The sequence below is a fragment of the Lissotriton helveticus genome, chromosome 10 (genome assembly GCF_964261635.1).
Source record: "Lissotriton helveticus chromosome 10, aLisHel1.1, whole genome shotgun sequence".
Taxonomy (NCBI): domain Eukaryota; kingdom Metazoa; phylum Chordata; class Amphibia; order Caudata; family Salamandridae; genus Lissotriton; species Lissotriton helveticus.
In genome coordinates, this window is record NC_136071.1 from 1148011028 (window position 1) to 1148023462 (window position 12435).

Below are 12435 nucleotides of genomic sequence, written 5' to 3' on the forward strand. Positions count from 1 at the left end.
CCTGAGTCCCACCCTGTTCAATCTCTACATGGCCCCTCTGGCAGAGGTAGTGCAGTCGTTTGGCGTGGAGCTTGTCTCCTACGCCGACGACACGCAACTCCTCATATCTCTGACTCAAGCCCCTTCTAAGGAAGCTGATAACTTCAATGCCTGCATGTCCAAACTGGCTATGTGGATGAATGAACACTGTTTGAAACTCAATGGGACAAAAACAGAGGTCCTCATTATTGGAGGCACTGAGGTCAAATGGACGTCAGAGTGGTGGCCTAGCTGTCTGGGTCCTCTGCCCTCCCCTGCACGAGAGGCGAAGAATCTAGGTGTATGGGTGGACAATAAACTGTCCTTTGACAGTCACGTAAAGAAGACTGTTGGTAAATGTTTTGGGGTAATGAAAACCCTCAACCGCACCCTCGACCTGCTACCCATTAACTCCAGGCGTACCATGACGCAGGCACTGATAACGTCCCGTATTGATTACGGAAACGTGCTGCTCATGGGGACATCAGTGAAAAACATAAAAAAGCTACAGGTTTTACAAAACTCGGCAGCTCGCCTGGTGCTAAGGCTTCCCCGCCGAGCTCCTTCACGCCCCTCTCTAGCAGCCCTCCACTGGCTACCGATCAGTAAGAGGATTGTTTTTAAAGCTATGCTTTGGTGCCATAAAATAATTCATCACAGAGCACCGGCATATATGTCTGATTTGGCGTCTGTATATGAACCTAACAGATCTCTTAGATCCAAAGGAATGGGTCTGCTTAAAACTACATGCCCCAAAAAAGCCAAAATGGGAGGCAGATCTTTCCGCACCTTAGCTGCCAAGCAATGGAACCTCCTGCCTCTAGATACCAGGTTGGAGAGTAATGAAATGATGTGTTCGAGGCATGTGGGCTGCTAAATTCATATCTTAGCATTAGATCGCCGCCTAGTGTTGGGCTCGGATGATCGCACATTGTTGTCCTGGAAGAGTCTTCGAAGTATCCTGAGATAGGTGGCTCCTCCCCTGGACTACAGTGCGCATGGGCATCGGCTCCATCCCCAGATTGTTTTTTTTCCGCCATTGGGTTCGGATGTGGTCTCGACGTCTTACTGTCGGAACCAAGAAAAACTAACTTTTAGCGGCCAAAAGGCCTCAAATTTTCTTGCGTCGGTATTGTCTGCGCACGGTCTCGAGTCTTCCGTCTCTTGGAGCCGGAATAAGCGGAGTTTTCTTCGCTCTCGGAACTTTGAGGCCTTCTCATCGCGACACGACTGCAAAACTTTTCGGACATGGAGCGGAGCCCGTTTAAGTACTGCCCGCTCTGTGGGTCCAAGTACCCACACATCGATCTACACCCCGTGTGTAACAAATGCCTTTCGCCTGACCACGACGACGGCAAGTGCAAGTTGTGTGCACAGTTCCGCTCAAAGAAGACTCTCAAGCTTCGGCGCGCGGTGCGCATGGAAGCTAAACAAGCGGCCCCGGATCCGGAGAACATCTTCGGCGACCAGGACGAAGAGGACCAGGGTCATCATCTCCAAATCTCCCCACCCGAGACGGAGGTCGAGGCGGATCCGAGAGACGACGACGGAGTCGCGGGTCAAGGCCTTGAATACGTCGACGAGGTAGGAGACGACGATGAGATTTATGGGGCAGCGGCAGACAGCTCGGGGGACGAGCTCTGCCCCGAAGGTTACGAGGATACCGACCGGGACACGGGATCGCCTGTTGGCCTTACCCAAGACCCGTTGCCGCAAGCCACAGCCCCGCCTTCGGGCCCGGCCACGGACTTACTTGCTGAGCAGACTGTTTCGGAACCAAAACCGAAACCATCGGGATCGACAACACCTAAAATGGCCGACCCGAAAACGAAACCGAAACTTAAGGACTCGAGTGTCCCTAAGATGGCTGCCGTGCCGGTGAAAACGACGGTGCCCGCTACCCATCGACTCCGTCGACCTCCGGTCCGCAGAAGTCGAAGAAGTCCGTCGATTCCGATGCTGCAAAATCGAAACCGACGCCAGAGGAGGGATCCTCCAAAAAAGATGGTCGGCACGGGTCAGCGGCTACGACGCCGTCCAAGCCCGCCAAAGTCGGCTCCAAGGAGGCTACGCAGGCACACGGAAAGAAGTCTGCGCCCCGAACACAGGAATCGGAGGCGGTAAAGACAGGATCCGCGCACAAGGCCCACAAGGACGTCGGATCCGAGGGAAAGATAAGACCATCCTCGTCAGCGCCGAAACAAACTGTGAGTGAGCCGTCCCTCATAGCCGAATCACTGCAAAGAATCAGGGAGAAGGCCTTTGCCCCGTCGGCTCCGATACCATCGCCGCAGCCGCAAAAGGACACTCCAGCGAAGCCCTCTGGGAAACTTCTCTTTCTTTTGCCGCCGAAGGAGGCGCCGAAAGCATTTTCAACCAAATCGGCACCGAAAAAGGTGATTTCTTCACCGACTGGCCCGCTTCCACGTAGGGTACTCGAATCAGAGGACGATTCAGAGCATTTCATCGACGCTGACACAGGCACACTGACCCTCTATAAGAGGAAAATCACTTCGGAGCCAGTGGACTCCTATGTCATCCCACTAAAGAAGAAGAGGGTGCCCCTTGACGCCTCAGGCCTCACGGAACCAATCCAGCCTCCTCCGAGACGGAGCCCTACTCCCTCCCCAGAACACTCTGCGGGTGAGGGGTATGATGAAGACGAGCAGTACAATTTCCCTATCAATGAACCTGATGCACAACCGGATTCCTATGATGACACTGGTGACCAGAACACCCAGGGTGTGGGGCAGGACCCGCAGCTTTTTAATGCACGTGCATCCCCGACTGAGGATTCAGCAGGTTTTCATGCACTACTCGAAAGGGCGGCAGCCAATCATGATGTGGACATGCATGCCGACCCAGTTGAGGAAGACTTCCTTTTCGACACTTTTTCAGTCTCTGAAAGGACAGTAAAGACACTGCCTATGCTTAAAGGAGTCCTCAAGCATGCCGGGGACATATTTAAGGAGCCTACAAGAGCGAGAGTAGTCAACCCTCGCATTGAAAAAAAGTACAGACCTGCACCTGCGGACCCCGCATACATCCGGGGACAATTGCCACTGGACTCTCTTGTGGTCGCCAATGCCAGGAAACGTGCCAACTCCCAGACAACGGGTGAAGCTCCTCCCCCGGATAAGGAGTCCAAAGTGCTAGAGGCAGGGGGCAAAAGAGTAGCTGCACAGGCATCAAACTTTTGGCGTATCGCCAATACACAGGCACTCTTGGCGCGTTACGATAGGGCACACTACGACACCCTAGAACAGATTGTACAACACCTGCCTCCACAGTTCCAAGAAGCCACCCACCTGCTCATTGAGGAAGGAAAGCTAATCTCAAACGCAGCCATCAAGTGTGCACTTGACGCTGCGGACACAGCTGCTAGAGCTATCAACACTAGCGTTATGCTGAGACGACAAGCGTGGCTCCGCATCTCAGGGTTTAAACCGGATATTCAGACAACAATCCTTAATCAGCCAGTCAATCCTGATAGTCTGTTTGGTCCAGATGTTGACACCACCCTAGAGAAAATAAAGAAGGACACAGAAACTGCTAAGTCCATGGGGGCCCTGCAGTCACAACAGTTTCGTGGCAGCAATTTTCGTCGCTCAGGTGCACGTGGAGTCACCAGAGGACAAATGGGTCAACAATCCCAGTTCTCTAAAGGTGGGGCACAATCCTCGTTCACAAAACAGAACAAGGGAGGTTACAGAAATAACAGCAACAGAGGTCGCGGCAGAGGAAACAACAGCTCCCGCTCCTCTGCTCCAGCCAAACAGTGACTCTCTGTCACTGCCCCCCGACCACCTAACACCTGTCGGGGGGAGACTACAGCAGTTCCTGCCCGTCTGGAGAAACATCACCACAGACAGGTGGGTGCGACAACTAGTCCAGTATGGTTATTGCCTAGAGTTGAGGTCCACTCCACCCAACATCCCGCCAAGGCAAAGGCCTATGTCCGCAGAGCACTTGCTCTTATTGCAGCAGGAAGTAGTGGTGATGCTGCAAAAGGGAGCAATCGAGCTCGTGCCGGTGGGAGAGGAGGGCACAGGGGTTTATTCCCTGTACTTCCTTATTCCAAAGAAGGACGGATCTCTCAGACCCATTCTAGATCTACGTCCCCTCAACCTGTACATACTATCAGAACATTTCCACATGCTTACACTGCAACAGATTCTTCCATTGCTAAACCAGGGAGATTTCTTAGCAACCTTAGATCTCAAGGATGCTTATTTCCACATTCCACTACACCCGTCACACAGGAAATACCTCAGGTTCACTATTCAAGGCAGGCACTACCAGTTCACGGTCCTACCCTTCGGAGTCACCACAGCCCCGAGGGTGTTCACCAAGTGTCTGGCGGCAGTAGCGGCGCACCTCAGGAGGCAGAACATCCATGTCTACCCCTACCTAGACGACTGGCTCGTGCAAGCCAAGTCGGAGCAACAGTGCGCCGCAGACATGTCGACTACAATTCACCTTCTTCACGATCTGGGTTTCTCCCTGAACTACCCAAAATCGCATCTTCAGCCGGCACATGTCCGGCAGTTCCTAGGTGCGTCGATCAACACCCTGACGGCCATGGCTCAGCCAAACCAAGTCAGGATAGACAGCATGCAGGCTCTGATCCAAAGGTTCAGGCCACAACACTGGAGCGAGAGTGTTCATGCAGTTGATAGGCATGATGGCCTCCTGCATCTTCATAGTCCCTCACGCACGGCTACATATGCGCCCGCTCCAGGAGTGCTTAGCGAATCAGTGGACACAGGCTTGTGGGCAATTGACAGACCTAGTGTTGGTTACCAGTCGGGCGTACGACTCTCTGCATTGGTGGACTCCACACAACCTTTGCAAGGGCCGACTGTTCCAAGAGCCTGTGCCGCAGATTGTCCTGACAACGGACGCATCTCTCCAGGGATGGGGAGCTCATGTGCTCACTTACACAGTGCAGGGACTATGGACGACGCAGCAACAGAAGATGCACATCAACTATCTGGAACTGATGGCAATCTTCATGGCGCTCAAGTCCTTCATTGTACATCTGTGCAACAAGGTCGTGCTAGTCCGGACGGACAACATGACCGCGATGTACTACATTCAAAAGCAGGGAGGCACCCACTCGCCACAGCTGTCTCATCTGGCTCAGAGCATGTGGAAGTGGGCCATTCAGAGGAACATTTTCCTCATGGCAGAACACCTCCCAGGAAAGGACAATCAGATGGCGGATCTGCTCAGCAGGTACAGCCATCAAATGCACGAGTGGGAGTTACACCCATCTGTCCTCCACCCGTACTTCCAGCAGTGGGGTCATCCGGAGATAGACCTGTTTGCCACAAAAGAGAACGCAAAATGCCAACACTTTGCCGCCAGGTTCCCTCACCCACAGTCGCAGGGGAATGCGATATGGATGAACTGGTCAGGCAAATTTGCGTACGCTTTTCCGCCAGCCCCTCTAATACCGCTGGTCGCAAGAAAGCTAAGGCAGCACGAGATGACTCTCATCCTAGTTGCTCCAACGTGGGCGCGCCAGGCCTGGTACACCACGTTCCTCGAACTCTCACTGGTGCCGCATCAAAGACTGCGCCTCACGCCCAGTCTTTTGACGCAGAACCTTGGAGAAATTCAGCATCCAGATCCGCAACAGCTCAACCTGGCGATCTGGCTCCTGAAGTCCTAGAGTTTGGATACCTTAACCTACCTCCGGAATGCATGAACATCATCAAGGAGGCGAGGAAACCAACTACTAGAGCATGCTATGCTGCAAAGTGGAAGCGTTTTGTCATTTACTGTACAGCCAATGACATCAACCCGCTAGATGCATCTATCCCCAACATCATCTGCTATCTGTTGCATCTTTACAAGTGCAATCTAGCGTACACTTCCATTCGGATACATTTATCCGCCATAGCGGCTTATCTCCAGAACAGGCAGCACCTCTCTGTCTTCAGAGTGCCCGCCATTAAAGCCTTCCTTGAAGGTCTGAAACGAGTCATTCCCCCAAGAACACCGCCAGCTCCGGTGTGGAACCTTAATGTCGTTCTCACCAGACTGATGGGACCACCATTTGAGCCACTGCACTCGTGTGAACTCCAGTTTCCTACGTGGAAAGTAGCTTTCCTTGTAGCTATTACGTCTCTGAGGCGTGTCAGTGAGCTGCAGGCGCTCACAATCCAAGAGCCATTCATTCAAATTCATCCAAATAGGGTAGTGCTACGCACAAACCCCAAATTCCTTCAGAAGGTGGTGTCACAGTTTCATCTAAACCAAACTATTGACTTGCCAGCATTCTTTCAAAACCCGCAAACGGTGGCGGAAAGAATGCTCCATACCTTAGATGTACGGAGGGCGTTGATGTACTACATAGACAGAACACAACCCTTTAGAAAAACAAAACAACTCTTTGTTGCCTTCGCACCACAACACAAAGGCAACCCGATTTCCAAAGCAGGGATAGCCAGATGGATTGTTAAGTGCATCCAGATATGTTATCAAAAAGCCAAGCGCACTTTAACAATACCCCCCAGAGCGCACTCCACACGCAAACTGGGGGCATCCATGGCTTTCCTAGGGAACATTCCTTTAGAGGATATTTGCAGAGCAGCCACGTGGGTTACACCACATACCTTTACAAAACACTACTGTGTTGATGTGCATTCCAAGCAGCAAGCTGCTGTAGGACAGGCTGTTCTGAAGACACTTTTTCAGGTTTCTGCAGCTGGCACGGGCAACCGCCGCTGATGGAGGGACTGCTATGTATTCTATGCTAAGATATGAATTTAGCAGCCCACATGCCTCGAACTGAATATGCTACTTACCAGTATGCATCTGTTCTTGGCATGTAGGGCTGCTAACATTCATATCGCCCGCCCTCCTCCCCGGTGCCTGTCGCAGCTGCAGATATACTATTGTATTTATTCATTAGCATGGACATCCTTTACACTTTTCACTCCATCTTCTGCCACAATGGCGAAAAACAATCTGGGGATGGAGCCGATGCCCATGCGCACTGTAGTCCAGGGGAGGAGCCACCTATCTCAGGATACTTCGAAGACTCTTCCAGGACAACAATGTGCGATCATCCGAGCCCAACACTAGGCGGCGATCTAATGCTAAGATATGAATGTTAGCAGCCCTACATGCCAAGAACAGATGCATACTGGTAAGTAGCATATTCATTAGGAAGAAGTTGAAAACCTGCCTCTTTGCTGTGTGATTGGTTTCTGTTCTTTGTTGTTGCACTCTCGCTCCATAGCGCGGGGACACACCGGGAGGTGTTACCAAGCGCTCTACAAACTCCTTTAAACTAAACTTTAAATCAAACACACAAGCTCTGTTGGCCAGATACGATAGGGCACACTATGACACCTTAGAGCAGCTATTGCAACACCTTCCAGACGAGTTTAAAGAGGGAGCTGAGATGCTTATACAGGAGGGCAAGCTCATCTCCAACGCTGCAATTAAATGTGCGCTCGACGTTGCAGATACGGCAGCGAGAGCAATTAACACTAGTGTGATGTTGAGGCGTCAAGCATGGCTCTGCATCTCAGGGTTCAAGCCAGAGATAGACTACTATCCTCAACCAGCCAGTTAATCCAGACAGACTATTTGGCCCAGAGGTTGACACCACCCTCGAAAAAATCAAGAAAGATACTGAGACGGCTAAATCCATGGGTGCTCTTCAGTCTCAGCAATTCAGGGGGAACACTTTTCGTCGCTCAAGCAATCGAGGTGTTAACAGAGGACACTTGGCACACCAGACGCAATTCAGTAAAGGTGGGGCGCAGTCCTCGTACCCCAAACAGGGTAGAGGAGGTTACCGAGGAAACAGCGCCAAGGGCAGAGGCAGAGGCAACAACAGTTCCCGTTCCTCTGCCGCCAACAAACAGTGACTTCCGGTCACTGCCCCCCGACCATCCAACACCTGTCGGGGGGAGACTCCAACAGTTCCTGCCAGTCTGGAAGTCCATCACCACAGACAGGTGGGTAAGGAAACTTATCCAGTTCGGTTATTGTTTGGAGTTAACGTCCACTCCACCCAACATACCCCCAAGACAACGTCCTATGTCAGCAGAGCACTTGCACTTATTGCAGCAGGAGGTTCTTGTGATGCTGCAAAAAGGCGCAATAGAGCTCGTGCCAGTGGAGGAGGAAGGCACAGGGGTGTACTCCCTGTACTTCTTAATCCCCAAAAAGAACGGCTCACTCAGACCAATCCTGGACCTCAGGCCTCTGAACCAGTACATTCTTTCAGAACACTTACACATGTTGACACTGCAGCAGTTTCTTCCATTGCTAAACCAGGGAGACTTCCTCGCAACCTTGGACCTCAAGGATGCATATTTTCACATACCACTCCATCCATCCCACAGGAAATACCTCAGGTTCACCATACAAAACAGGCATTACCAGTTCAAGGTCCTACCCTTCGGAGTGACCACTGCCCCCAGAGTGTTCACCAAGTGTCTGGCGACAGTAGCAGCGCACCTCAGGAGAGAGAACATACATGTCTACCCTTACCTAGACGACTGGCTCGTTCAAGCCAAGTTGGCACAGCAGTGCGCCGCAGACATGTCCCACACCATTCACCTCTTTCACGGTCTGGATTTTCACTAAACTATCCAAAGTCGCACCTTCAGCCAGCCCATGTGCGGCAGTATTTGGGCGCGACGATAAATACTCTGGCTGCCACAGCTCAGCCAAACCCAGCGAGGATCGACAACATCCAGTCGCTCATCCAGAGGTTCAGACCGCAACACTCACTCCCAGCGAGAGTGTTCATGCAGTTGATAGGCATGATGGCCTCCTGCATCTTCATAGTCCCGCACGCACGGTTGCATATGCGTCCGCTCCAAGAATGCTTGGCGCATCAGTGGACTCAGGCTCAAGGACCGTTGAAAGACCTAGTGTTGGTGACCGGTCGGGCATACAACTCTCTGCATTGGTGGATTCCACACAACCTTTGCAAGGGCTGACCGTTCCAAGAGCCTGTGCCACAGATTATCCTGACGGACGCATCTCTCCAAGGATGGGGAGCTCATGTGCTCCACTACACGGTGCAGGGTCTATGGACGACGCAGCAAAAGAGGATGCACATCAACTATCTAGAACTGATGGCAATCTTCATGGCACTCAAATCCTTCAAAGTACATCTGTGCAACAAAGTCGTGTTGATCCGGACGGACAACATGACAGCCATGTACTACATCCAAAAGCAGGGAGGTACACACTCTCCACAGTTGTCTCATCTGGCTCAGAGCATGTGGAAGTGGGCCATTCAGAGGAACGTCTTCCTCATGGCGGAACACCTCCCGGGCAAGGACAATCAGATGGCGGACCTGCTCAGCAGGTACAGCCACCAAATGCACGAGTGGGAGATACATCCATCAGTACTCCACCCGTACTTCCAGCAATGGGGTCATCCAGAGATAGACTTGTTTGCCACAAAGGAAAACGCAAAATGCCAAAGCTTTGCCGCCAGGTTCCCTCACCCACAGTCGCAGGGCAATGCGATATGGATGAACTGGTCAGGCAGATTTGCGTACGCTTTTCCCCCAGCACCTCTCATTCCGCTGGTGGCAAGAAAGCTAAAGCAACACTCGATGACGCTCATCCTGGTTGCTCCAACGTGGGCACGCCAACCATGGTACACCACATTTCTAGAACTCTCCGTGGTACCGCATCAAAGGCTGCGCCTCACACCCAGGCTCTTGACGCAGAACCATGGCGACATTCAGCATCCAGATCCGCAACAGCTCAATCTGGCGATCTGGCTCCTGAGGTCTTAGAGTTTGGCTACCTTAATTTGCCTCCTGAATGCATGGACATCATCCGGGAGGCAAGAAAGCCCACTACCAGAGCTTGCTATGCAGCAAAATGGAAGCGGTTTGTCATTTACTGTACAGAACACAATATCAACCCGCTAGATGCATCCATCCCTAACATCATCCGCTATTTGTTACATCTCTACAAATGCAATCTAGCATATGCTTCCATTCGGATACACTTATCCTCCATAGCGGCTTATCTTCAGAACAGGCAGCATCTCTGTTTTCAGGGTGCCTGCCATTAAAGCCTTCCTGGAAGGACTAAAACTGGTCATTCCTCCCAGGACCCCACCAGCTCCGGTATGGAATCTCAATGTGGTCCTCACCAGATTGATGGGCCCACCTTTTGAGCCTCTACATTCATGTGAGATTCAGTTCTTGACATGGAAAGTGGCTTTTCTCATTGCCATCACGCCTCTAAGACGTGTTAGTGAGCTACAGGCGCTCACAATACGAGAGCCATTTATACAAATTCACTCAAACAGGGTGGTGCTCCGCACTAACCCCAACTTCCTTCCTAAGGTGGTGTCGCAGTTTCATGTCAATCAAACAATTGAACTGCCCGCATTCTTTCCATACCCAGAAACAGTAGCAGAAAGAATGCTCCATACGCTGGACGTCAAAAGGGCGTTAATGTACTATATTGACAGAACACAACCATTTAGAAAGACACAGCAACTCTTTGTTTGCTTCTCAGCCCAGCACAAAGGCAACCCCATTTCCAAAGCTGGAATAGCCAGGTGGATCGTTAAGTGCATTCAGATTTGCTATCTGAAAGCTAAGCGCACTTTAACGGTCCTCCCCAGGGCACACTCCACACGCAAGTTGGGAGCCTCTATGGCATTCCTAGGTAACATTCCTTTGGAAGACATTTGTAGAGCAGCCACATGGTCTACACCACATACGTTTACCAAACATTACTGTGTAGATGTGCATTCCAATCAGCAGGCAGCTGTAGGACAGGCTGTTCTTAAGACACTTTTTCAGACTTCTGCAGCTGGCGCATGCGGCCGCCATTAATGGAGGGACTGCTATGTATTCTATGCTATAGATATGAATTTAGCAGCCCACATGCCTCGAACTGAATATGCTACTTACCAGTATGGATCTGTTCTTGGCATGTAGGGCTGCTAACATTCATATCGCCCGCCCTCCTCCCGGGCGCCCGTAGCGGCTGCAGACTTTTCTTGCATTCAATCATTAGCATGGACATCACTTACACTATTTCACTCCATCTCTGCCACAATGGCTAAAAACAATCTGGGGATGGAGTCGATGCCCATGCGCACTGTAGTCCAGGGGAGGAGCCACCTATCTCGTGATACTTCGAAGACTCTTCCAGGACAACAATGTGCAATCATCCGGACCCAACACTAGGCGGCGATCTATGCTATAGATATGAATGTTAGCAGCCCTACATGCCAAGAACAGATGCATACTGGTAAGTAGCATATTCATTTTTCTTTTCTTTTTATTCTTTATATTTCACCAAAGATGTAGTTTATAGAAGAAGCAAGCCTTTTAAATAAAGGCTTCTGATCAGATTTTACCTGCCTCTCAAATTGTGTTTTTTTGTTAGATGACTAAAAAAGACCTACATTGGCTACATAATTATTGCTTTGTTAAAAGTTTTTTTCTTTGTTTATATTTTAGCCAACTCGAAAAGACAGGGGCTGGATTATGGATCCTCTTGGAACGAATCCCTGGTGGACTTTGATAGCTGCAGCTGTTCCTGCCCTCCTTTGTACGATCCTTATTTTCATGGATCAACAAATCACTGCAGTCATCATCAACCGAAAGGAACACAAGCTGAAGGTATTATTTTGCTTGTACCTGTTTCTTTAACGTTGGTTACAGCTTATTGTCTCTAATATATGCAATAATCCATCTTCCTGAAAATGTTTGTTGGCCGATGAGCAGTGTCTTATAGATCATACCTCAGACTATACGGTTGTATACTTAGGCCAAAGCTTTGGTGTTTAGTAGTATCTAGGTCACAATATTTTATTCGGATAATCTTTGTCATGAAAGACTGACTTCTCGCTACTGTTTGGTGAATCCCGTTCTTTAGTAGTTTGGCAATTCTGCAATAGAAAAGGTAGGCTATTCAAGCATCATCAACAGTTTGTCAGTAAACGACTCCCCTGATGACCAAGTCTTTATTACCAAAAAAAATGGTCTCTTTTGTAGGCCTAGCAGTAGTGAGGAACTGAGACAAGAGGATTTTTCAAAGCACAGCTATCTGTGAAATTAGGACTAGAGAAGTATGACTTTGTTTATGTGAAGTACTATGGAAGACTGACTCCATCTAGGTTTGTTTGCTTACTGGCGTGCAATAGTGTGAAATAAGGTATTTTTCTGAATATTACAATGTACATTATTAGTTGTAACAGCCGTAATGTGAGATATGTGCTGCTGTCCAGGAGCCTTCTCTGTAGTGTAGGAAGGAATGGGGAGGGAAAGCAGTGTCTACTTTTTATTGGTTTGATCCACTAAATGTCCTGAGGTCACACATTCTAATGTAAATCTTCAGTACGTCCCCATATTTTACTCCGAAAATGCTGTAGTTAATCTGTGGAGAAGTGATGGACTT

The 12435-nt window shown here is 50.2% G+C and overlaps 1 protein-coding gene and 1 long non-coding RNA gene across 3 annotated transcripts in view; one reads left to right on the forward strand and one right to left on the reverse strand.

Moving 5' to 3' along the window:
* The window catches only part of SLC4A7 (solute carrier family 4 member 7), a 441084-nt gene that overhangs the window by 312263 nt on the left and 116386 nt on the right, over positions 1-12435 (forward strand). For both annotated transcript variants that reach the window (XM_078663959.1, XM_078663958.1), the window contains one exon: positions 11496-11657. In XM_078663959.1, the coding sequence (XP_078520085.1) occupies positions 11496-11657 (162 nt within the window). The remainder of the gene's footprint in view (positions 1-11495; positions 11658-12435) is intronic.
* Positions 1-12435, reverse strand: part of LOC144784879 (uncharacterized) — a 334923-nt gene that overhangs the window by 120129 nt on the left and 202359 nt on the right. The window lies entirely within an intron of this gene.